The 27,562-nt window shown below is 47.5% G+C and overlaps 1 protein-coding gene across 1 annotated transcript in view; it reads right to left on the reverse strand.

Annotated features, from left to right (window-relative positions):
• LOC147710169 (E3 ubiquitin-protein ligase TRIM39-like) overlaps positions 1-27,562 on the reverse strand; it is a 208,491-nt gene that overhangs the window by 47,214 nt on the left and 133,715 nt on the right. The window contains exon 3 of the mRNA XM_086920860.1: positions 5,197-5,427. Coding sequence (XP_086776986.1) covers positions 5,197-5,427 — 231 coding nt within the window. The remainder of the gene's footprint in view (positions 1-5,196; positions 5,428-27,562) is intronic.

A 27,562-nucleotide genomic window follows, 5' to 3' on the forward strand; every position in this document is an offset into this window, starting at 1 on the left:
ACAAACAACTCCGTTCATCACATGCCTTCCTGGCCAAAGTCCCCAGGATTCAGAGAGCTGGAGCAGGAGGCCGATCTTTTGCCTACAATGCTTCTAAATTATGGAATACACTCACCCTTTATCTGAGAACCAATTCCAAGCTGTGAAGCTTTCGTAAACAGCTCAAGACTTTCAACTAACTAGACCATCTCTGGACTGACTCTCTGGAAGGCATTGTTCTAGTCCTAGCGCCTGGACGCCTCAGGGCAGCTGTAACGCTCAACAAAACCCCTTTTCATTTCATTTCATTTAATTTCTTGTCCAGGACCTCCTTAGTGAAGGCCCCCTGTATCATCCCAACCTTTTCCCTAGGGCTTAACTGAGGGTAGGTCCCTAGATTCATCAAGGGATAAGATACAATTCGACACCACTCCTTCTTCAACCGTCTGGGCACTCTGAACTTCGCTGGACTTCGCTCTGGGCATCAAGGCTGCAACCAGGTAAACTCCTGCTGCTCCTGATCTGGTCGCCCTGCTCGTCTGCTGCAACATCCGTGTCTGTGCACCATACAGGAACCTTCCAAGGCCTGTGGGCATCCAAGACATCTGAAGGAGTCTTCCTTGAAGTGAAAGAGTCACTTCCCTGCATCTGCAGGCACTGCAACTAAAGTGACTGGTCTGTTGGTCCTGAGCTCCCACGGACTCCAAAAGGCTCAGCAACACAGGTGGTAGTACTTCATGTCCCTCGAGGCCAGCCCTGTCCTCTCACCAAGTTTGAGGCCAGTATCCCTCGTCAAAGCCGCAGGAACCAAACCCCTGTGCACCGCGTCGACTTGCAGTTGCAAAGGCTTGTTGGCTTCCTTCCACTAAGATCTTCGGGCTCTAAGTAGCCCCAACCTCAAGCAACTCAGTGACCAAGATCTTCACCCTAACCACATCTTCTTACAACATAGGCTTGCATCTTTGGTGAGCTGCTCGAGGTTCTCTTGCGACTCCAGTGCCTTCGGCCTGTGGGTCTTCTTGAGGGTCAACTTCCCTGCTTGTGGTGAGACTCCAGGACCTTGTGGGTCCTGAAATTGCACCTTCTTCAACTTCCACGCTGGTTGCGGTTGCCAAGGCTTGTTGGTCCTCTTGTCGGACACAGACTCCTCTACTCTCGACATCCGACTTGGGACAGCTCATACCTGGCTCTTGGTTGTCCTCAGCATAACCCGTTCAACACAGCTGCAGTTTGAAAGTCACTCTCAGCTTCCCTGCAACACCAGACATCGGTGGGCATTCATCTTCAGTGCCTCCTGGTCACTCTTTAGTGGCATAGACTCTGTCCCCTTTGCTTGCAGGTTCTTCACAACTTGAATAATCCTTTGGATTCCACTGGACACTTTCACCTTCTCCAGCAGCAGCATCTTTCTGAAGTCCTTCATTGGGTTCAACTGATGTTTCCAACGCAACTTCCCAACTATGCAACTGGCTTTCCGGGGTAGGTATCCTGGTTCTCAACGTAACCACGGGTGGGGTGGCACTCCAACCTTCTGTCTGCCACAGGGTTTCTTCAGGGTCCATTAGGAAGGCTCCTTCTTTAAAATTGAAACCGCGACTTACCCGTTGACCTGTATTGATCATGCGGTTGTGTTCCCACTCTGCACACAGCTTCCGTGGGCTACTGGTTACTTACCTTGAGTGGTTCCTTGAGTCCCCAACAAATCTACGGCTTCTGGGTATAGACTTGTCTCGAGTCGTGGTTTGCATACCACTATTTTAGTATATGGTTTTGTTTCCCCCTGGTGACCACTGTGTATTGCATTTCGTGCTATTTACCTGTTTCTATTGCAAAGTATTGTGTGCATTATGTATATCTTCGGCTAGGAGATATCTGTATGTGTTAGTGTCTTATAATAAATACATGTTTTTGTAAACACACTGTGTGGTTCTTTTTCACTTAATTTATACCTATAAGATTACGTTCTGGTAAAACAAGCTGCTTAACACTTCTTCTGGACTAAGCCTGAAGGCTGCTCTCCCCAGCTCCCACTAAAAGAGCTTCCTAGGATTGTCTAAGACCACTACAATCACCATATGGGATGTACGGACTGGGGCAGGGTGCCAACTTACATAAGTGTACACCACATACTAAGCCGGCTTCTCACACTGAACATAAGACTACTATAGTAAGTCATGACTATCAAAGATGTAAATGGTGTTGTAGGTTAAATATGATTCAGAATGTGTGAAAGAAAAATATATTTCTTGTAAACATTTTTAAATATAAAAAATATATAATGTTTCTATTTACATGTTTCTCTGAAATTCTACCATCTTTGAGGGTATTGCTCCCCACATCTGTGTATTGTTTTTTGCTGGGGTCTCCAACCTTTTCTGTAATAAGAGCCACTTATGATCAAAGAAAAGCTCCCGAGATACTCCTATAGTATGTAAGTGACCACGTCAGACAAGATTACAGTAGTAGTCGTCCCGTGCACGATTACCTGCAATTTGGAATGCCTCTGAATGAGTAATACATGACGCCATAGGTGCAATGCCCCTGGCCGATGGTAATAATATTAAAAATACGTCTCTCCGAAGCTGTGTGAGTAATACATGACGGCCATAGGTGCAATGCCCTCGGCCCATGGTAATAATATTGATAATACGTCTCTCCAAAGCTGCATGATTTATCACTCAAATACCAGCTTTAAATATATTTTGGAAATTCATTTTTCATCTACACATCAGTTCATGAGTTCTGAAACTAAATACATACTCATTTTAAATACATGCTTCAGACATTTAGTATACATATATAATTCAACCAAACAAAAATGTCTAATTTAGTAGGCTGGGCTAAACACCTGAGAGCTACTTGCAGGTATCTGGAGAGACAGCAGTAGCTCACATGCTACTCGTTGGAGAAGCCTGGTCTATTGAAATTACAAGTCAGTAGAGTTACTGACGTAAGGGGTGGTAGCAAGCAGAGGACCACTATCAACAGATAAACTAAACGCATAGGACCCTTTGAGATTCATCAACAGGCCAGGAGTCATCATTCTATAATTGTAAGAGAGGTTACATCAAAAGGTCATGGGAGATCATTCTAAAATGAGTCACGAGGTCACACCAACGGGTCACAGTCTCTCATTCTAGCAGGTGGCAAGAGTGGTCCTCTCTTGTAATAAGGATGAGCCTCCCTTGGACTGTGGGTCTTACTGGTCCCATTATATTTCTCAACACTTACGCAAAACTATACCCCAAGCTTTCAGCTACGTGGGCTTGATTCCCAAATTGGTCACCCGAGGAAACATAGGTTTATGATCTATCATGTTCCACGAAGCCGAAATGGCATTTAAACATGTGTTTAGACTAACTGGTATATTACACCTTTGTACCAACATTGACAGGTCATGGTCATTATCAACAACTTCAACTCAGAGAGCATCCCTCACTGGTTCCACAGCCAGTTCTGAAACAGTCTGTCGCCCTTGGAGGGATGCTCCCTGTCACCCTTAGAGGGATGCTCTCTGTCACCTTCCGAGGAATGCTCTCCAGCACCTTCCAAGGGATGCTCTCCAGCACCTTAAGAGGGATGCTCTCCGTCACCCTCCGAGGGATGCTCTCTGTTACCCTCCGAGGGATGCTCTCTGTCACCCTCCGAGGGATGCTCTCTGTCACCCTCCGAGGGATGCTCTCTGTCACCCTCCGAGGGATGCTCTCTGTCACCCTGGAAGAGATGCGCTATGTCACCCTGGGAGAGATGCGCTCTGTCACCCTGGGAGGGATGCTCTCTGTCACCCTCTGAGGGATGCTCTCTTTCACCCTCTGAGGGATGCTCTCTGTCACCCTGGAAGAGATGCGCTATGTCACCCTGGGAGAGATGCGCTCTGTCACCCTGGGAGGGATGCTCTCTGATACCCTGGGATGGATGCTCTCTGTTACCCTGGGATGGATGCTCTCTGTTACCCTGGGATGGATGCTCTCTTATCTTGGGAAAGATGTTCTCTGTCACCCTCAGGGGGATGCTCTCTGTCACCCTCAGGGGGAAGCTCTCTGTCACCCTCAGGGGGAGGCTCTCTGTCACCCTCAGGGGGAGGCTCTCTGTCACCCTCAGGGGGAGGCTCTCTGTCACCCTCCGAGGCCGAGGGATGCTCTCTATCCCCCTCCGAGGGATGCTCTCTATCACCCTCAGGTGGATGCTCTCTGTCCCCCTCCGAGGGATGCTCTCTGTCACCCTCCGAGGGATGCTCTCTGTCACCCTCAGGGGGATGCTCTCTGTCACCCTCAGGGGGATGCTCTCTGTCACCCTTAGGGGGATGCTCACTGTCACCCTCCGAGGGATGCTCTCTGTCACCCTGGGAAGGATGCCCTTCATATGGAGGTACTTCTCAGGAAGCTTCTTGGCTATAAACCAACCAATCTATCTGGGTAGAGCATCACTGTTAAAGTGACAGTGCATGAACACAATAAGGAGGTTTACACCTCTAATCTCACACTAAGCCATATTGTGGAGGAATTTGGTTGCCGTTTATGGTTTTAAGATAATCCAGTTGTCAATCAAACTTCTAATGCTTCTGGGCAGCAATTTGCGGACTTTCATTTTGCACACTATTATAATCAAGGGTTACACGTCATATAAAACTGTCACTATTCTTCAAACTAAAGAGTTTTCTGTGGCAATCTCTATCTTTATCTGGGGTGACAAAAAACCCAACGAGCTGCCATTACCTCTTCAAATGACTAGTAATACAGCTGTTCACCCCAACAAGAGGTTCAGAGCACGCCACCAGCATCAGGAGACAAGTATCCACAGAAATGTTTTCAAACTTCTTTGAAAAGGAGGAATTTGGTTTCTTTCGAATTCTCTCAGGTTATGTTCTCAGTAAGATTTCTATCTAACTTTTAACACATTTTTCTCCTTGGTCTTCATATATTAATTATTGCCACTAGAAGTGCTTGGTGTGCTGCATTAACTTGCATATAACACTTTAAGAGGTAACTGCACTTTCCACTGTTTGTTTATTGCATTGGGCTTTCAGCATCAAGTGGGACAAAGTAAATTACCCATTTCTGTATATTGTTTGCGGCTGTCAGAGTGCATAGGGCTGCTGTACATTGACCCAGCCAGGAGATCATGTGTGTTCCACTAATACATTTAATGCTGCACAAATAAATGAATATTTCATCTCCTTCTGTTTTATTCCCAAACACAAACAGTATCTTATCTCACCTTCAGGAGTTCCCACGCTGGCGCCTCAGACTTCTTTTCTATCTCCATTATCAGGGCCTTGAGAGAGGTGATTTGATTGGACAGTTTGGTGATATTTGCATGTTCTATCATGGTAATTCTCTTTTCCATTCCCTTCAGTCTCCCGTGCAGAGTTTGCTCTTTTTCTTTCAGAAGCTGCCTCAGTTTTTCAAACTCCAATTCAATTTTCTTCTTCTCAGTTCTTAGCTTTTTCTGTCAGAAGCAAAGAAAAGCTGGTTAGATATTAAAAAGCTTCCTAGCAAACTTTCCTTATCGTCGGAGTCCAGGGGGAGGATGGAGGGGCTGATATATTCTTTCAAAAATGAGAACACTTGTGTGCTTCTCCCAATTTCTGAACTGCAATCTCTTACTACCTTCCATTTTACCATCTTCTGTCCTTCTCACACTCCTTCCCTCCACCTTCCCTCAGACATCTCTTGAACTGTAGAGAGGTCAGACTTTGTGAAGCTGCAGAGAAGCTCGATCCATGAAGAGAGTGCAAGGAAGGAAACCCACCACAGGCAGAGACAGTCAAAGACCCAGAGACAGTCTGAGGGGAGATACTGGCTGAAGTCAAGTGTGAGTCGATGTGACTGACAGGAGAGAATGTAAAAGAAGTGGGGACAGGAAGTTTCAGTCCTGCCAACACAATGGATGTGTTCACCCAGGAGACGCCGAGGGTGTCTCCTACTATGAGCCTCATACAGCGGGAGTCGGTGTGTTATCAGGTGAGGTATGTCACACTGTGGCTTAGAGCAGGAGCCTGTGTGTTATCAGGTGAGGTATGTCACACTGTGGCTCAGAGCAGGAGCCTGTGTGTTATCAGGTGAGGTTTGTCACACTGTGGCTCAGAGCAGGAGCCTGTGTGTTATCAGGTGAGGTATGTCACACTGTAGCTTAGAGCAGGAGCCTGTGTGTTATCAGGTGAGGTATGTCACACTGTGGCTTAGAGCAGGAGCCTGTGTGTTATCAGATGAGGTATGTCACTCTGTAGCTTAGAGCAGGAGCCTGTGTGTTATCAGATGAGGTATGTCACACCGTAGCTTAGAGCAGGAGCCTGTGTGTTATCAGGTGAGGTATATCACACTGAAGCTTAGAGCAGGAGCCTGTGTGTTATCGGGTGAGGTATGTCACACTGTAGCTTAGAGCAGGAGCCTGTGTGTTATCAGATGAGGTATGTCACACTGTGGCTTACAGCAGGAGCCTGTGTGTTATCAGGTGAGGTATGTCACACTGTGGCTTAGAGCAGGAGCCTGTGTGTTATTAGGTGAGGTATGTTACACTGTGACTTAGAGCAGGAGCCTGTGTGTTATCAGATGAGGTATGTCACTCTGTAGCTTAGAGCAGGAGCCTGTGTGTTATCAGATGAGGTATGTCACTCTGTAGCTTAGAGCAGGAGCCTGTGTGTTATCAGGTGAGGTATGTCACACTGTGGCTTAGATCAGGAGCCTGCGTGTTATCAGATGAGGTATGTCACACTGTGTCCTTGAGCAGGAGCCTGTGTGTTATCAGGTGAGGTATGTCACACTGTGTCCTTGAGCAGGAGCCTGTGTGTTATCAGGTGAGGTATGTCACTCTGTAGCTTAGAGCAGGAGCCTGTTTGTTATCAGGTGAGGTATGTCACACTGTGGCTTAGAGCAGGAGCCTGTGTGTTATCAGATGAGGTATGTCACTCTGTAGCTTAGAGCAGGAGCCTGTGTGTTATCAGATGAGGTATGTCACACCGTAGCTTAGAGCAGGAGCCTGTGTGTTATCAGGTGAGGTATATCACACTGAAGCTTAGAGCAGGAGCCTGTGTGTTATCGGGTGAGGTATGTCACACTGTAGCTTAGAGCAGGAGCCTGTGTGTTATCAGATGAGGTATGTCACACTGTGGCTTACAGCAGGAGCCTGTGTGTTATCAGGTGAGGTATGTCACACTGTGGCTTAGAGCAGGAGCCTGTGTGTTATCAGGTGAGGTATGTTACACTGTGACTTAGAGCAGGAGCCTGTGTGTTATCAGATGAGGTATGTCACTATGTAGCTTAGAGCAGGAGCCTGTGTGTTATCAGATGAGGTATGTCACTCTGTAGCTTAGAGCAGGAGCCTGTGTGTTATCAGATGAGGTATGTCACTCTGTAGCTTAGAGCAGGAGCCTGTGTGTTATCAGATGAGGTATGTCACACTGTGTCCTTGAGCAGGAGCCTGTGTGTTATCAGGTGAGGTATGTCACTCTGTAGCTTAGTAAGTTATGGCAGGTCAACAAACCTACCTAGGCGCGCACTGTGCACTTGGTGTGTCTTCACCTTAACCACTTCAAAAAGAAATTTCTTTCACATTCTCAACCAATGAAACTGTTAACCATTTTAATTCTTATTCATCATTTTATGCTGTGCATTTTTAACTCAATATCGATTGTCATCATATCGACATATTCAATGACATTATAAATCCCTTTCAAATCATACATCTTCATCATTGATATTCCTTCAATCAATATTTAAACATTGCAGTTTTCTTATTCGGCCCTATGCAATAATCCCGTGTGCAGTGTTGCGTTCTACAACGCGACACTGCACGCGGGATAATTACGGACGGTGATACACACGGCACAAGATCATTTTGCTTGTAAATCGAGGATCAACAATAAATTGATCACGTTTCAGCTGTCCAAAAGCTTATTTGACGATATAAAACGATAAAAAATGACCTCAAGTACATTAAACAGATAGTACAGACATTGGCCCCTGATGAAGGTACCTATGCGTACCGAAATGCATAGGGCCGAATAAGAAAACTGCAATGTTTAAATATTGATTGAAGGAATATCAATGATGAGGATGTATGATTTGAAAGGGATTTATACTGAATAAAAGAACAAAATTCGCCTAACAACGTGTTTCATTTGGGAGATACCATCTTCTTACCTGGGACAGATTATGGACACTTACAATCACAGCACACATTTGATAGCTGACGCGTTTCGTCCCTGGGACTTCTTCAGAGCTTTAAAATGTAACAGACATGTTCCACAAGTTCTTGGCGTATAGCATTGAAAAAGCGTGAAAAATTGTCAGATGAATATTAGCATATAGCTGTAAAGTTCCACAATATCTTGGCATATAGTTTCAAAATAGGAGGAGAAATTGTAGAATAAGTGAATGGGATATGTATCTCCCAAACTTTTTGTCTTGCTGTCCGGTTCAAAACGAGAAGAGGTGTTGGAATAGTAAATCATACTATTCCTTATTCTAGAGCGCCATCTAGAGCAAGACGGTGTAATGGCACTGCATTGCAAAAACGCAGTCGTTGTAACAACCGCGTTGTGAAGGTATCACCGTGTAATGTCTGCGTTGTAAAGGTTGTTTCCCCACAATGTAGCCTAGAGCAGGAGCCTGCGTGTTATCAGATGAGGTATACTTAAACAGAAAGAATCCACACAAGGATGTTGTGAGGTGGTCCCTACAATGGTATGGAGCACACAGTGTTCTTTAAATACCCCTCACACACCAAAAGGGCCCTTGGTGTCATGCTTCATCATTGGGGTCTTCGCACCCCTCTACGGGATGCGGCGTTCTACTAACCGACGATTACGTGGGACCACTGAATTTTTGGCTATGTGTGGTGTGTGGAGGTATTGGATGTTAAGTGAGTTGTGGGGTCGAAAGTGAAAAAAGTGAACGTTAAAAAATACCTGGCACGTGAGGTCTGCTAAATTTAATGGGCCTCCGTGCTGGTATTGTTAAAAGGGGTGTGGTGGAGGTATTTTGTATGTTAAAGTATAACACCTCACGTGTGCTTCGACATGTTTCGAAGCTAGGCTTCTTCTTCAGGACAGGGTGCACAGAACCCCACCTTACTCACGTCATGGTGTAACTATTAAACAAAATTATGTTTAGTCAGGCTAGAAGGACTAATATGTGCCTACTAATTTTCTTTGTTTCACAAGTGTCTGCAATGAGTACTTGCTGCCAAACAAAAGGTTAGCATCATGAGCCTTCAGTACGGTGGGGTTGTAGTGCTTAATAGTATCAAAAGCAGGAGATTTCCAGTGCTTGACTGACCCTAGCCGTGGCTCCGTGGATGAGGCATGTCACACCGTGGCTTAGAGCAGGAGCCTGTGTGTTATCACGATAGGTATGTCACACCGTGGCTTAGAGCAGGAGCCTGTGTGTTATCAGGTGAGGTATGTCACACTGTAGCTTAGAGCATGAGCCTGTGTGTCATCAGATGAGATATGTCACACTGTGGCTTAGAGCAGGAACCTGTGTGTTATCAGGTGAGGTATGTCACACTGTAGCTTAGAGCGGGAGCCTGTGTGTTATCAGGTGAGGTATGTCACACTGAGCAGGAACCTGTGTGTTATCAGGTGAAGTACGTCACACTGTGGCCTAGAGCAGGAGCCTGTGTGTTCTCAGGTGAGGTATGTCACACTGTAGCTTAGAGCAGGAGCCTGTGTGTTATCAGGTGAGGTATGTCACACTGTGGCTTAGAGCAGGAGCCTGTGTGTTATCAGGTGAGGTATGTCACACTGTGGCTTAGAGCAGGAGCCTGTGTGTTATCAGGTGAGGTATGTCACACTCTGGCTTAGAGCAGGAGCCTGTGTGTTTTCAGGTGAGGTATGTCACACTGTGGCTTAGAGCAGGAGCCTGTGTGTTATCAGGTGAGGTATGTCACACTGTTGCTTAGAGCAGGAGCCGGTGTGTTATCAGGTGAGGTATGTCACACTGTAGCTAAGAGCAGGAGCCTGTGTGTTATCAGGTGAGGTACGTCACACTGTAGCTTAGAGCAGGAGCCTGTGTATTAACAGGTGAGGTATGTCACACTGTGGATTAGAGGAGGAGCCTGTGTGTTATCAGGTGAGGTATGTCACACTGTAGCTTAGAGCAGGAGCCTGTGTGTTATCAGGTGATGTATGTCACACTGTGGCTGAGAGCAGGAGCCTGTGTGTTATCAGGTGAGGTACGTCACACTGTAGCTTAGAGCAGGAGCCTGTGTGTTATCAGGTGAGGTATGTCACACTGTAGCTTAGAGCAGGAGCCTGTGTGTTATCAGGTGATGTATGTCACACTGCGGCTTAGAGCAGGAGCCTGTGTTGTATCAGGTGTGGTATATCTCACCCCAGCAGGAATAGGGGTTTCAGCAGTGGAGAGAGGTGTATCTCCAGTGATGTGACACCAGTCCTGGTAGTGTTGTGTTCTTGTATTGTAGCACTAGTCCTGGCAGATGGTTGCACTTCTTACCTCTCTCCTTGGTAGAGGGTTGTGTACTTGTATTGTCAGTGCTAATAAGGAATGTGTTCCTGTGTTGTGCAAAACTGTAATGTTATAGCTCCCTGAAGCCCAGAACAGTACCCATTTGGTGACCGGGAAAGGCACACCAAGCGTGCCCTCATAACAAGATGACACTACTTCCCATACCCTCTGGTTTAGCATGGTACAAGGTGGAGGATGGATACAGCTTTCCAAGACAATGGACGTGTATTGGCTGCATTCCTGTGGCTTGAGGGTGGCGATCCGGAAACTAAAGTGAGTGAGGATGGGACAGGACTACATCTGAAAATTAAGTTTAAGTCCTTGTCTGCAAAGCGCTGCTGATTAGCTCTTCTGCGCACTGCCATTTAGTAGAAGGTATTGTGGAGGGTGGATAAGCAGTTTCTTTACTTAGGACAGGAAATTTCTAGGCAGAGCCTGTCCTTTCATTTGTCTTTTACAACAGCTTCAGGAAGGCTGATGACTTCCGGTGAAGAGATCTCGCACTTCATTGTGCCCCTGTTTTGGGTACTCCCGTTGAATCTAGCATCATTGCTGCCTATTGTGATTGTCATCACCTTGCACAAAGGCTGTGTCTGAGAAACATCCAAAAATGAAATTTGCAAGAGGATCTAACCAAACCAGTTTTAAAGCTTTAGAGAGTAGATCTGGGCCCCTGTCTGCAAAAGGAGTACAATAAAGTAGGACCCCATTCACCCCACTTTGTTCAAATTCCAAGTTCTTCTTGACCAAGGATGGGAGTGCTTTGTACGGTACTAGGATTGCTGTGTGACCAAGGCTGGTGTCTGCATAACATCAGTCTCCCAGAGGTGAGGGAACAGCACCTGATGTCAGCACTGTTTGCTGGAAGAGCCAAGGGTCAGTCTGGCACCTAGAAGTTTGCCAGGTGAGAGAAGGAAGGAGAGCGTCACGTGATGAGAGTACAGCCTGTCCAAGAGAGAAGCCCAGTATATTCTCAGCAAGAGAAACACTCAGAGAAAGTTGACTGCCGGTCGGAGAGAGGATAGGGGCGATCTGTGTGGTGTGGGGTCTCCCAGTCCCCCTGAGCAGTTCCCATAGTGAGCTGTGCCAAACCATTCAAGGAAGAATCAACATTGTGTTGTTGATGCCGGACGTCAGAACTGCACTTAGAAGACCCACCATCAACGATCACTGACCAGGGCTGGGAAGTCGCAACTGCCAAGGACGACCCTTTGCTGATGACTCGACCCTGCGGTTGTAACATTTATCACAAAGAATCTGTGAGCACCTGTCCTGGAAGCCCAAAACTGTCAAAGACAAGTGGCGCTGTGGAGACCTTAGGATCTGATTAGCGCTAGCAGTCCTTGGCTCGAATGAGGCTGCCCTACAGCTCCGCACAACAGACGCCTCTGATCCAGGAAAGGGTACTCGAAGCACGCCACCACTGAGTAGGAATTGCAGGGAGGAGAAATCTGCAGGCTGAACAATATAGTTTTTACTTTTGAGGCAAAGGCCACTGAACTGATCTATGGTCATCATCCCGTCTTGTGAAAGCGACCACAATCCCCTTAGCCGGACCATCGAACACCCATGGGACGAGAGGGGGAGGGTTACTGTGATTTCACTGAGTACTAAGGAGCTTATCCCTACTAATTTCAAATGTCAGCTCAAATGGCAGATTATTTCAAGACTAAACTACTTAAACATTATTTAGAAAAGCACCTGGAGATTCTGTCAGCAGCAACAGATGACACGATCATACAGACGAGCTGCAGTATTCAGCATAGAGACTTTTTCGACCATCTGGCCAGTTTCTTCTATGTTCACGATCACAAGATCAGGCCAAAACAGGGGAGACCAATAGGTTCAAACTTGTGGTACAGTGCATGGTGCTAAGAGGGAGACTCTGCAGCTGTTAGAAATAGGGATACACCCACGATACGAGAAGTCAGAAAGGAATATAAACAGGCTCAATCTAGAAGAGAGAATGAGAGGCCATCCTGCATTCTGATGGCAAGATGTTCTGGTCCCTTCTATCCAAGGGCAACTTCGAAAGATTGCACCCTTTGGCTAATAACAATCCCAGCTGTTGAGTGGCACAAGCATTTTAGTGACCTGTACTTCCTTATCAACACTCATGACAGACCCCAGTTTTTTAGTGATTGATTGATTTATTATTATTGACTGTTCGATTATTTAAAACCATTACAGTAAAAACAAAATTTAAAACCTAGCCCCCTTACCCTCCCCCCCCTCCCCCCTCACAGGACCTCCTGTGAAATTTAAAACCCCGTTTCCAGCAGTCAGACCCGTGTTGCAAGGACCTTTCTGCTTGTAGTCCAGGAGCTTAATTTTAATGTGGCATTGTTCCGAACATAGTGCTTGAGGTGGAAGCCAAGGTCTTCTTTGCTCGTGAGTGTTACGGTGACACCTTGATGGCGCATTAATCTGGCCCTGACTTTCATGGGAAGGAAATGATTATAGTCTGGCGTCTAGTGCTTGACCAATCTGGTAAGTGAATTTTGCCGCTCTTGCCAGATGGTGGGTTTTTATTTCTGAAAAGCACCAGTCTGACGCCTCCTTGCAGGTTCTAATGCCAAGAGCTCTGACAATGGGACGAAGCAGCCTCTGTCGGTCACAGGTGAGTTTGGGGCAACAGCATAGTAAGAGGAGCCAGGATTCCCGTTGGTAATTGCATAGGCGGCATGAAACAGCTCCATCTGTTCGTGCCCATGCCGGGTTGAAGTTCCCAATTCTAAGTGACATTAGCTCATGAAGAGGATGTTTTTGCGTGCTTGGGCCCCTAGTGCTTCGCTTAGGTATGGTTGGGCTTTCCCCAAGATGTAAGATTCGTTCAGTACCTTCGTGTAGGTGTTGTATCGGAGTGCAGTTAGATCCTTTTCGTACGAGATGGAGCGGACCTGCCGTCTCATGGTGTTTGACCAAGCCTTAAGCAGGATGTCTGTTAAGGACAAACTGTTGGAATCTATGTTTAGGGTCTCTATTGCTTTGTCCAGCTGGGTGAACCAGGGGGGAGTCCTCTTCTCTAAAAATTGTTACAAGATGGTAGATGAGAGAGTTGTGCGGTGCTTTGAGTACTCCGATATAATATTTTATTAGATGTCCCTGGAGGGCCTGTTCAGGTCTGCAGAGGCCTAATTCCAGCCGTAATCTTGTATTCCTTGGATTCCTAGGTGCTTGCAGCACAATCTTGTGGGCTTTGACCTGCGCTGCAGCTATAAGTTTATCTAAAGCTCCTGGGAACGCCAAGTGACCGTAGTTAACAGCCGGGATTAGTTTTGCCCTGAGGACCTTCAGCATGGGGTCTGCTGTGGAGCTAGTCAAGCATAGACTTAGGCGTCTCATTGATAAAATGAAGTTGTTGATTTTAGCAGTTAGATGTTTTGAATGAGCTGCCGATATTGCCCTCTCATTTAGCCAAACACCAAGATAATTATAGGCTGAAGTGGTCCCAATTTGGTGATCTCCCAACTTCCAGACTACTTGTTTTTTGTGCGGGTATCTGCTGAATATCATTATCTTTGTTTTGCCTTGATTAACTGTTAGGTGATTCTCCTTGTTATACTCCCCCAACTCTTTAAGTGCTCTTTGGAGGCCCACTCTTGTATGGTCCATCACTACAGTATCATCTGCATATTGTAGAATTGCCATGCTCGTCGTGCCCAGTATGGTGGAACTAGACTTGCCTTTTACAGGGCTCTCCCCATATCTGCCGTATAAAGATTAAATAATAGGGGGGCCAGGACGCATCCCTGCTTCAGTCCGTTGTTGGTTTAGACTTTTGCAGATAGAGCTGTGGGGCTTAATTTGACTTGTACCCAGGTCCCTCGTGAAGGGATATGATGGCTTTCAATAACTTGGGGGGGTACACCCCAGGATGACATTTTTCTCCAGCGTTTGCCCCTACCGACTTTATCGAAAGCCGTACTGTAGACAATAAAACAGCAGAACAGCGGAGGGTGCCTGAGTTTAACAGCCCGTTTTGAGAGGTAGGCTAGGGCCATAATATTATCGGTTGTTGCACTGTTTTTCCTGAAGCCGGTTTGAAAGAATGGTAATATTTCGTTGTTATTAGCCCAGTCCTCTAACTCTCTCAGTAGTAGTTTGGCAAAAGCTTTGGCTTCTACATCCAGCAGGGCTACTAGCCTATAGTTTGAGGGGTTAGAGGGGTCGCCTTTTTTGTGGATGGGGAAGAGGATGGATCCTTTCCATGAGTGTGGAATTGTTGCCGTTGCATATGAAAAATTACATAAGGGGGTGAGGGCTGTGGTAAAGAATGATTGGGCTGTTTTAAAGGCCATGGCTGGAATGCCATTTGGGCCTGGTGCCCCGTCATTCCTCATTTTCCTGATCTCCATCATTATTTCAGCTTCTGTGAATCCCCGTCCTCAAGAAACTTTGTCCTCCCACTTCTGTGTGCCTGGGGGGAGTGACAATGTGGGAGCCTGTTTCCTGAATGTTCAAAGGGTCGTGCTGAGTAACTAATGTACCTTTGGTATATAATCCCCTGACGTACTCTTCCCGCTCGTTGCTTTCAATGTTGTTCTCCTTGCTCCTGGGTTGAGCGCTCAGGCAATTAATATACCTCCATAGTTTCGCATTATTCTTTTCCTTTAGCAGGGCAAGTACCGTGATTCATTTTTGTTCCATCTCTTTCCTCTTCTGCTCCCCTACTTTACTCCTGAAAGCGGCTCTTAGTGTTGCTATGGAGGCTCCCTCTGCCGATGTTCCTCTTTTTTTCCTTCTTCTAAGTGCCTTCATCAGCGCACCTTTGCATTGTCTCAGGCTGTACGATGTCTGTTGGTTCTATGAAAAGTGAGCCTTATGACAGTTTTTTTTTCAGGGTTTTTTACCCAGCTTCTGCCACAGATCCTCTGTTAGTTCCTCCCAGCAACCAACCATCTTTAAGTCGGTCTCCCGTGATCCTCTTATTCTTTTGATATCTCTGAAGCGTTCATCCCCTGTGGTTTCTCCCAACATTTTCTGGAGGTCTGTTGCTTCCATACCTAAATTGAATCTTGCGCATAGAGACCTGTGGTCGCTTTCCCCTCTGTCATCGACCTGGAAATCTTGTAGCCTTTCCGCTGTTTTCTCGTTGATTAAAATGTAATCTATAGTCGATATATTCCGGAACGATGGTTTGGAGCACCACGAGGGTGATCTTGATTTCATCAGAAAGAGGGTTGAGTGGAGTTTAACATTTTTAAGAAGACCAAGCAATGTGCCTGCCTTTTGCTGTTTATTTTGTTTGCCCGGGGCGTTTTCCAAGCCTCTCAAGTTAAAGTCTCCTGCGATGATTATGTTGTAGTGCTCATATTTTATTAATATATCCTCCAGCGTGTTGGTGAAAGATGTCATACTGGCCGCAGTCAGAGCAGGGTTGAAATAGCAGTTAATGAGCAGCAGATGGCCCTCCCTTAGCCCAGCTATTGTCATTACCTGCAGGTCTGGGGAGTTTACTCTTATTTCTGTGGGCTTTAGTTTTCTTGCGTAGCTTATTAAAATAGAAAGACCCCCCGATGGACGTCCGAAGATGGGTTTTTTTGTTTCATTAATCCGATGTTTGTGAAAGCCCACTATTGGTGTTGAAGTCATTGACCAAGTTTCCTGACCGCAGATAATGTCCCCTTTTGCAAAGTAGTCCTGTACTTCCTTAAACCCTGCTTTTTTATTTAACCCTGTGATGTTCCATGATATGAGGGTTAAGTCAGGGTGGAGGTCCAAGATTTGCCCTTGGGATTGATCTTCCCACACCAGCTGGTTTTTGCTAGGGGTGCTGTTGCCAGCTGTCACTTCTTGTTGGCTGATTCGTTTGCCCCATTAGCACTCTTCGTAAGTTGTCTCTTTGAAAGATAGAAACATTTATTGGTGTTTTAGGGTGTTTGTTGGTAAATTCACCTCGTTTCCTATTGTGAATGGTACCTTTCAGGATGGATATTGGCCCCTGCCCCTATGTTTGAGGTTTGAGGTATGAGGACAAAGGGGTAATTAGGTTGAGTGGGTCTGTTACTTCTATGCCCAAACTGGCGAATTGTTGAGCTTCACCGAGGACTGCCTGTTGGAGGGATTGCTCGCAGAAGCCCAGAATAGTTGAATCGCTGTGGCTATCTCCTAGGGACCTTTTGAACTTTACCCACTCTAGGTTTTCCGAAGTGATCTGAGATAGTGATTGAACGTGGCCACGAGTAGGAGGATATTGGTTCTATTTAAGATGTCGTGAGGCCCTGTCATGTGGTACCTGGGGGTGAGCGCCACCTCATAGAATGAAGATGGGTCCGCATGATTACTTGTTTGTATTACCCCCCAATTGCGCTTGCTACTTGATTTCAAACTGTGGTGGGGTTTGATCAGGGTTCGCCAATGTTATTCATCATCTGCCCGGATGTTGTTACCCAGAGTGCTAACAATATGCTTTTGCTCCATCTGTGATGATGCGGTGTGCTCTATACGACCTTTGCAACCATCCATTTGCAATTGGTCGTTGAGCCTTATTTGTGTAGCGGTGTCCTCCTTGCCCTTACTGATGTTCTTTGTTGTTACCAGGGCTGTTGTTGATGATGACACTGTGGGGTGAGATAGGTCAGCCTGGTCCGCCTGGTTTTCTTGAACCCTGCCTTGAAGTATTACACCTTCCCTTCTTATTTCTTCGGTTTTTCCTTTGTTTCCCGATACACTCTGGCTCATGATCTTCTGTTTGGAATTAAAAATCGGGTAGAGTGGTAGTGAGTTGCTTTTCTCCTCAGATCTGCGACTGTTCAACATTACCGGTAGGATGGATCTTCTTTTCATTTTTGTTCTCTTCGGCTGTTTCTTCAGCTTTTTCTTTGCCCTCCTTGTTAGTGGTGGTTCTGTTCTGGCTTCTGTTTCCCCTCCATGTTTTTTTACTGTTCTTCGACTTCCTTTGTCTCAGATGCTGCCAGTGCTTCCTCGATGTTGCTCTTTGTCGGGGATGCTGTGCTTCTCATTCTCTAGAGTTTTTGTTACCATCTCCCTCGTTCCGACGTGTTCGCCCTTGAAGTCCACTTTAAGATTGCCATTTACCAGTGATTCCATTGTTCCTGGTGATTTTGACAATTCACCCCTGCTCTTGGCTAGTGCCACTATATCCCCCAGAATTTCTGGCAATTCAGCCCACTTTTCTATTATTTCTACGATTGGGCTTGTCTGAGCTATCATTGTATGATTATATTTGATTGTTGCCTCCAATTCATCCAGTTTGCGGCCCTGCTTCTCTAGGCACTGGGCTATTGATAGTAGAAGGTCAACTTGGAGCTCCATTGTAGTTGCTTGCCATATCAGGGCCTTAGCTATGATTTCTGAGCTTCTCTGGTGGTTGTCAGAGGGGAAATGTTTCCTTGGTTGTCTTGCTCATCTCGGTCTTTTCGGCCTGTCGATGGGAACCTCGCTGCTCTTTCTTTGCCCTGGTTAACTGCCACGTCCCCTCTCCCAATACGGAGGGGAGTAAGTTCCAAAGTTCTTTCGATTGTCTCCTCTAGTTTTTGTAAAAAGGAGTTGGTAAAATCTCCTGTCTCTGGTTCGAGGTTTTGCCCTCCAATTGATGAGACCTTTGAGCTTGGTTGTGAGGAGTTGCGCGGACTAGTGTGCATAGGATCTTTGCCCTCGATGCCTTCTGACATGTCTTCCTCCTGGGGCCGATGGATCAAGGCTTTGATCTGTGAGAGGGTGTGCAGTAGGTCATTGGGCTTCGTTCCGATCCGATCCGAGAGGCTGTCGCTGTTGTGAGCTTCCCGAGGTCAGAGTCAGCTCGGTCCTCCTTTTTTTACATGATGCGCTGTTTTCGTCTATGATTATTATTTTACACCCGACAGAAGGGGATGACTTTTGATCTCCCTGTGACCATGGGTCTCGTTCCTGAACGTGGTCTTGGTCCCCTTCATTGGGCAGAAGGTTGCTTCCTCTCCCAGGTGGGGAGCTTTAAATGTCGAGCTGGATGAGTGCCTGATATAATCGAGGTGCTTGGGGGTTGCCCACTGTGGCCTCTTCCGGCTCTTCAGTCCTCCCGGCAGACATATCAATGGTTGGTAAGCTGCCCGGTGTTTAAAAGTAGTGAGTAATGAGCCCTTGTTGACAAGACTGTGAATTTGGATTGAGCAGTTTTCCCTTAAGCATTGCCCTCTGCGCACAGGGAAGGGTCTTAAGACCCGTGGAGACTTGTGAAAGGCACTCACTTGTTTTCTTTTTGTTTCGGTGAGTGCTGTTTCCTGTGAGCACTCTTATGCTTCTGCTTCTATCCACTCTCCCACTTGCATTGCTTGGGCGCTGCTTAGGCGCAGCTTGGGCGCGCACTCCTCATCAAGCAGTCGGGCCAGAGGCAAAGAAAAGCCTCGACTCCTACAGCCGATGGCCACCACCAGCCAGGCATCCTTTGCTCCTGGCGACAGTCGCTCCCCTCTCTCCCCCTTTCTCGTTTCTTTTTTTTTTTTTTAAGTTTGATTTTATTGAAGAAAGAAAAGAAAAAGGGAGAGGGGAGAGAACGGAAAAAACAGGAAAATAGATATGACAATAAAATACATCTTAAAGGAGAACCTTAGAGAATATAAAATACATAAAGGGAAATAAACAATGCATTATAAGTTCATAAAAGCAAATATGATGAGCATGAAAAATAACATGAACAAAAATAAAAAATATAGAAAGCATATGCACCGTAGAGTAATAGTGGAAATCGCAATTTGAGGGAAAAGGCAATAGGAGACTCATGGTGGGCCGCGTCAACCAGACCGGAGGAGGCATCGCCATCGTCCACAGGAACACCATCCGCATCACGACCAACTCCGACGACACTTTCAACGCTGCCGAGCACCTTCCCTTGCAGATACACACCGACCCCAAGACCACCCTCAGAGGCACCCTCATCTACAGACCCCCGGACCCACGCACACAATTCAGCGAAGCCATCGCAGACTTCATCAGCCCGCACGCCCTCACCTCCTCTGACTACATCCTCCTGGGGGACCTCAACTTCCACCTGGAGAACAACAAGGACTACAACTCCACCACCCTACTGGACAACCTCGCCAACCTCGGACTCAAGCAACTGGTGAACACCCCCACCCATTACGCCGGCCACACGCTTGACCCCGTCTTCTCCTCCAGCAAGCACATCTCCTTCAGCCACTCCACCGGACTCCATTGGACTGACCACAGCTGCATCCACTTCAGCTTCAGGAGAACCACAACCCACCACAACCCGCAACAGGTTCCCCGCAGGAGCTGGACCAAGATCACCGCCGACCAGCTCTCCACCCTACAGCCAGCGCAATGGACCCCAACGAAGCAGCCCGCATCTTCACACAGTGGCTCACCAACTGCGACGACGACCTCGCACCACTAAAGAACCCTCCCAGCAGACCCGGCAGAAAGAAAGCCTCGTGGTTCACAGACGAACTCAAAACATCCAAGAAAAAACTGCTGCACCCTTGAAAAAGCCTGGCGCCATGACCAGACTACAGAAAACATGACTGCCCTCAAGAACGCCACCCGCACACACCACCAGCTGATCCGCACCACCAAAAGGACAACATTCAAAGAACAACTGGACAACAACACCCACAACAGCAAGGAACTCTTCAGCATCGTCAAAGAGCTCTCCAACACCAGCGCCAGAAACAACAGCATCACTCCCTTGCATGACCTCTGCGACTCACTCGCCTCCTTCTTCCACCGCAAGATCGCCGACATACACAACAGCTTAGGCGCACCGCCCAGCACCCAACCACCGAACTAACGCCCCCCACCACCACCCTACGCAACTAGACCCCAGTCAGCACCGAAGACACCACCCGCACGACGAACACCATCCACTCCGGATCCCCAACTGACCCCTGTCCCCACCACGTCTTCAACAAGGCCGACTCCATCATCGCACCCCAACTCCGAGACATCCTCAACATCCCCTTCGCCACCGCCACTTTCCCGGAGAGCTGGAAGCATGCCGAGCTCAGCGCCCTCCTGAAGAAACCAACAGCGGACCCCACCGACCTCAAGAACTTTCGCCCCATCTCGCTCCTCCCTTTTCCGGCCAAAGTCATCGAGAAGACCGTCAACAAACAGCTCGCCGCCTTCCTCGAGACAAACAGATCCCTCGACCCCTCACAGTCCAGTTTCCGAGCCAACCACAGCACCGAGACCGCCCTCATCGCAGCCACCGATGACATAAGATCCCTGCTCGACAACGGGGAAACAGCTGCCCTTATCCTCCTGGACCTCTCTGCGGCGTTCGACACTGTCTGCCACTGCACCCTAATACAGCGCCTCAGCAACATCGGAATCCAAGAGAAGGCACTGCAGTGGATCATCACTTTCCTCGCCGGAAGAACCCAGAGAGTCTGCCTGCCCCCGTTCCGATCCGCAGCCACCGAAGTCATCTGCGGCGTACCTCAAGGATCCTCTCTCAGCCCCACCCTCTTCAACGTCTACATGAGACCCCTCGCAGCCATCGCACGCCAACACAACCTGAACATCATCTCCTACGCGACGACACACAGCTAATCCTCTCCCTCACCAAAGACCCCGCCACCGCCAAAGCCAACCTCCAGGAAGGAATGAACGACGTTGCAGAGTGGATGAAGACCAGCCGCCTGAAACTGAACTCAGACAAGACGGAAGTCCTCATCCTGGGATCATCTCCCTCCGCCTGGGACGACTCCTGGTGGCCCCCCGCCCTGGGCTCCACTCCCAAGCCAACGCACCACGCACCAAACCTGGGCTTCATCCTGGACTCCTCCCTCTGGATGACCAGACAAGTCAACGCCGTCTCGTCATCCTGCTTCAACACCGCATGCTCCGTAAGATCTTTCGATGGATCCCCACCGAAACCAGGAAGACGGTCACCCAGGCACTCGTCACCAGCCGACTGGACTACGGGAACACCCTCTATGCAGGAACCACTGCCAAACTGCAGAAAAGACTCCAGCGCATACAGAACGCCTCCGCACGACTTATCCTGGACATCCCCCGCCACAACCACATCTCCGACCACCTGAGAGACCTGCACTGGCTCCCTGTCAGCAAGAGGATCACGTTCAGACTCCTCACCCACGCACACAAGGCTCTCCACAACCTGGGCCCCAAGTACCTCAACAACCGCCTCACCTTCTACACGCCCACCCGCCAGCTGCGATCGTCCAGCCTCGCCCTCGCCACCGTACCACGTATTCGCAGAGCCTCCGCCGGAGGAAGATCCTTCTCCTACCTGGCACCCAAGACATGGAACTCCCTCCACATCCACCTACGGCTGACCCAGGACCACCTCTCCTTCAGGAAGCAACTCAAGACCTGGCTTTTCGAGCAGTAGCGGACCCCTCCCCCCCAGCGCCTTGAGACCTTACAGGTGAGTAACGCGCTATATAAATTTGAATGATTGATTGATTGATGGTGGTTTGCGTATTTCGACTGTCAGGGTCTGGGGAGGAGCTCTGGAGGAGCAGAGGAGGAAAGATAAGTTACCAAAGGAAGCCAAATGAGATCTCATTTAACAGCCAATGAGTAAGGGGATACAAAGTTGGTGTCCTGGTGGTGATTAAAACAGACTGCATTCCACCGGGAGCGATGTGAAACATTCATAGCTTGTTTCCAGTTAGAAGTGACAGTGTGGAAAGCGACAGCTATCAATAGGTCAAGGAGCTGGTAATGGCGGGGAGAGTGAGGGAGATCAGTTGAAAGAGAACCTAGAAAGATAAGAGAAGGGGAGAGGGAAATCTGACACTGGAAAAATCTTTTGTATTTGAGTCCAAACTGATTTCCAAAATTGAGATATAGGCGGGCAATCGAACAGCATTTGTTTAAGGTCTGCGGAGGGACAGGAGCAAGACCAACATATAGAAGGAGTCTCTGGCGAGAAACGGGACAAAGCAAGAGGGGTAAGTAAAGTTCTAGTATAAATAAAGTATAAAGTTTGGGTAGTGTGAGCAGCTCTAGAGGTCTTATGAAGTTTGGACCGGACTTTATCCCAGAGATGAACCGGCCAATCCTGAGAGAGATCAGATTCCCACGCGATTTCAATTTTGGATTTTACTCTATCCAACGTACAGGGGAAGGAATTATAAAGCGAAGATGCAGAGGGAGAAGATGCTATTAATAAAGAAGTGGACTGGCGATCCAAAGGAATATCACTGGAAGGCGGTAGTGCCTGGAGGTAAAGAGTAAGAGCAGGGCGAAGCAAGTCATATTGGGAACGAGCACTAAGGGGGAATGAGAAAGAGGATTTAAGTTCCAAAAAGGAGAGAGGGACACCATGCGAGAGCAGTTGAGAGATCCAACACAATCCTCGAGAGTGCCAGACTTTCCAATAGATGGTGCGATTACGAATTTTAAGAAGTGAGTTATACCAGATAGGCTGTTCGTGAGAGGAAAGAAGGGAAGGATACGACGAGGACAAGAAAGGGTGAAGGAGAGTACGACAATGAGAGATAATAGGGGTGTGAAGGCGAGCCGGGTAAGACGTGAATGACAAAAATTCACAGAAATTGAAAGGAGAAATAAAGGAAGATTCCATGGTTAGCCATACGGGAGGATGAAAGGGAAGAGTAGAAGAAAGCAATTGAGTCGTTTGTTTCAGAGAAAAAGCTTGGTGATATTCTCTAAAATCAGGAAAACGAACACCGGCCTGAGCCTTGTCTTTTCACAAAGAGGCGATAACCCCTTTCTCCTTTCGAATTTCCCCTGCGTTACTTGGTGGGGCCAAGCTAGGTCCGAGCTGCATGTGGATATGAGGGATATGCAAGTGCCGGTGAGGGGGTGGAGGCGGCGGTGAGTGTGAGCGGACTGGCTTTCTGAGTTCTTTCTTACTCACCCAATCACCGGTGCTTGTACTGTGCTGCCTCCCCTCGCCGCTTGTTGGTTGCTGTACCACTATGCCGCTGTGCCTCCGAGCCTTTGCGCCTCTCTTTTGAACGGGGCTGGGCTGGGCTGGGGATGAGTGTTGCTCCTATCAGGCTCTTGGCATCCTCTAGCACCAATGCCCACTCATCTGCCCACTCGGCTTGATGGACTTGGCGTTATGGATGTGCCCAGAGTAAATGTCCAGAGTAAATGGGGCGAGTAAATGCTCCCCCGGGGCTGCTCGCTTCTCTCACAGCCCTCCACGGCACCACTCGGCCCTCCCCGCGGGTCCCAGACCCGATCCTGGTCCCGGTGCTTCACCCGCTGTTTTCCCGGTGCTTCTCCCGCTGTTTTCCCGCTGTTTTCTCGCGGTTATCGGCAAATATCGGCCGCGGCTCCTGGCTCCTGGTTCCGCTCACCACCGCTGCTGCTACTATCTCCCGCCTTCCGATTCTCTGTGGGACACTCACAAGACCAGGAGGTGGATCCTGGACCTGGTAGTGTGGGAGATTAGGATTCCCAACTCTGTTGGACCCCAGTTGTTTTATGATATAGGTCACCCAGTATGTAACCTTTCATTTACCAAAGAGGAAATGTTGTCTTCTATAGATGCAATTATAACTGCAAAAGCCCCAAGCCTCCATGGCGATATTTTCCGTGAGGATAGGGACAACTGGGCAATATACTTTATGACACTGGCCAATGACATCGCTGGCGGGGGGAGGACCCCAGACTCATGCAAAGGGGCCGAAGTAATACCAATCTTTAATAAAGGGGATAAGTAAATGCCTTCCAATTACCATCCAATTAGCTTGATCGATTGTACTCAAAAGGTCTTCTGTCGCTCCATCTGGACTAAGATCCAGGACTGGATGGATGAGAATGATATCCTCACTCCACTCCAGGCAGGATTTCGGCGGAAGACTGGCACAATCGATCAATTATTTCATCTTGTTACATTATACTGGAAGGTAGTTGTGTTGGGCAAGGGTAGCCTATACTTTGCCTTTATAGATTTAAAAACAGCCTTCAACCTCGTGCCCAGCGATTTACTTTGGCGGGTGCTTAGGGACATGGGAATGCCTCTGGCTATCCTGGAAATCTTAATCAGGTTGCATGAAGATAATTTTGCCTGAGTGAGATGGGGGAACGAGGGACAGACCACTGAGCCTTTTCAGATCCAGCGGGGGGTCAGTCAGGGATGCGTTCAGCCCCAACCCTTTTCTCCCTGTATGTCAACCAGGTAGCTGCCTCCTGTGCTCCATATCTGCTGATTCTCCATCCTTGGCGAAAAACATAATTCCCACTCTATTATTCGCCGATGATACCCTGTTGATTTCCTAAACTCCCATGGGCCTCCAGAAACGATTAAACCATTTTAAGGCCTTTCGCGAGGAGAGGGGCTTGGTCATTAACACCACTAAAACCAAGCTAATGATGCTGAACCGTCACAAATCCTTTGAGGGTACTTTGTTGCTGGACAACGTTCAGCTTGAGAAGGACAGCTCATTCGACTATTTGGGTATCAAGCTGTCTGAAGGAATTGCTTGGAGGACTCATCTAGGAAAGGCTTTTTGGAAATTTTCACAACTAACCGGGGTTTTAAGGCGGGAGCATTGCCTATCATATACTAAGCCAGTGGCATCTGCTCTCAAATTGTACAGCTGTAAGGCCGTGAGTAGTGCTCTCTATGGGGCAGAGTTGATGGGCACAGTAACTGCAATTGACCTCGCACTTTTGGAAAATAAGATCCCCAGGAATTTGGTATCCCTTCCACAAAGTACTCCTCAACTTCCTCTCAAGCTTGATCTGGGTATTAAGTCCATCAGTGACCTTGCAAGGCTCCGCCCACTGTTTTGGCACAGATTGGTCCCTACCCCTGATCTGGCAGTTGATGCCGCAGCCCTTATTGATGTCTCAAATTTGGATACCACCAAACAAATTGGCTGCATTAAACATGTAGATGTTCTCCTGTCCAGCATTGGTTTGCCAAATCAGGCTATTGGCCACCCACCACCCTATTCTAGGGGCCATATAAAACGTATGTAGTGGGCATGGGTTGATCAGAATAATCTTCGGAAAAAACAAAATGGCAGCCTAACTGATGCATTCATTGATTTGAAAACTAAGCGTCACTGAGAAATCTATTTCGACATCATCAAGGTACCAGCTGACAGGAAACTGTATACACAGTTTAGGCACCCTAGCTTACCAATTACCACCTTTACTAATTCTTGGCAGGATAACAAATCTCAACCTAAGGGCTGTGCTTCCTGCTTATGTCCACAGGAATCTATAGGCCATGTCTTTTTTGCCAGCACAGCCTATGCAAAACGAAGGAGAAACTGGCTAACTCCTGTGTGCAGGCAATTAGGGACTCGAAGCTCCAAAAACACCTTACGCATACTAAAGTCAGATGCTAGACCCCTTTTTGCCTGCGCCACTGAGAAATTCCGGGTCCACTTTTGGGCGATTAGAAGGAGGGCGCAGCTATCACCGTTGACTGGCCCTGATTGAAAAATGGAGATTATACTGACCAGACAAATATGTTTTAATCCCTAATGAGATATTTTATATTGTAAATACCCAATTTTATGTTTATATTTTACGTATTTTAAATTTGTGTCTATTGTTGATTTAGATCCCTAGTTGTTCAATGTATGGGCTGCAATTTTGGCAATTGATCTGTATACGATCTGCTAATGCACCAGCACTTTAGCCTTTAAACAACCGTGGCCTTGTAGCCCTTGCTCGCTTTGACAGAATGTTCTTAACTATGTATTATCCGGGAAATTAATTATTCCTGTCTTTCCTATGCTGGTTTATCATGCAAATTTGTGTCGTTTTTGTCCCCTGAATGCTCTTCTTTAGCTTAGTATGTACAACTGTGATTTGTGTGGTTGCTCTTTTATGGTTTTACCAACCGAAATAAAGATTTTGATTGATCTACACAGTAGTCAGTGGGGTAACCCGGAGTCTGTGCTTGATTAATACCTATGTTGATATGACGCCAGGGACCGTAGTCATTAGAACTCCTACAGAGGGTAGAGATCCACAGGTCTGCTGCGCAATCTGGGTCTTGTACAGTGCAACAATATAATGGTACATTTATTGAACTGGGTGGTATTTTTTTGTTGTGGGCTTAAAACATTTTCTTTCCTACTAAAAATAAGTACTGGGCTAGACAACATTATTGTGTCTGATGGATGACTGATGACTTCTGAGTGCTTGCCCCGCACTCTAGCTCCATCAGAAACATTTGAATGCAAGACCTTGCTATCCTGGGAGTCCAGTGCAAAAAGGGATATCCTTGGCCTTTTCCGAGCCATAGTAGTACAGACCTTAGGGCACCAAAGGCAAACGACCACAACCAGCATGATCCTTATCACCTCTCCGACTGGTGTCCCTCCTCCCCCTGATCTTTGGTCTGGCAGTGCTCAAACCCTGTTGGATTGGAAAGTCTTTTTGCCGAATTCTATGTGCACTGTACAACTTAAGTTAGCTTTTGCTGCACCATTTTGTATTTAGCAATGATCAAAACTTACTACTCCCTCACTCAGGGTCTGCCTCACCGAAAGCAGCTGATAATGTGCCTTCTGTACGTTTATTTCTTCAAGGTCGAACTTTGCTGTGCTAATGAACAGACTACTATTTTGTGTTGCATACCTTTCTGTCTAGATAGACCTGCTTCCATTCTTACAGCAGGCCGAGTAACCTTGACGCACTGATAGCATGTACCCAGTCCCAGGACCGTAGCTCATCTTTCTGTATCTCCTTTGTTCACCAGCTACCAACTGGAATTTTTCAGTTGGGGCGAGTTTTAGTAACTCCGAAGATGTACTTTAAGTGTGGCTAGATGAGCAGAGGTTAGTCCCTTTGCAGCAATCCAAGGAGGCTGGTCAGACTGGACTCCGCTCAAATGTATCTTCAATAAATATCTTTGGTTTGTATTCTCTACTGTCTGACCGACTCTTCATTTGTGTGGAAGGTTAATAGGTGATCGCGAGTGAGCCGGGTAGCCCTAATCAGGTCACTTCCTTCAATTGGCGCCCAACAGGGACCCCATCGGGTGAGTGACTCATCCTTGCCAGCGGACGTGTGAGGAGGTTGGGGCCACGTCGGGTCAGACGGGCGGACCGGGTATCCCTACATGATAGAGTCTCGAACTCGCAGCTGCCCCGTCTGTCTGACCTGGTAGTGCCTTGTCCAGTGGTCATCCTGACTGGGGTCCTGAACAGCAAAACCCTTGAATCTGACCATTGGTCTGAAGA

The sequence above is a fragment of the Lissotriton vulgaris genome, chromosome 5 (assembly GCF_964263255.1).
Source record: "Lissotriton vulgaris chromosome 5, aLisVul1.2, whole genome shotgun sequence".
NCBI lineage: Eukaryota > Metazoa > Chordata > Amphibia > Caudata > Salamandridae > Lissotriton > Lissotriton vulgaris.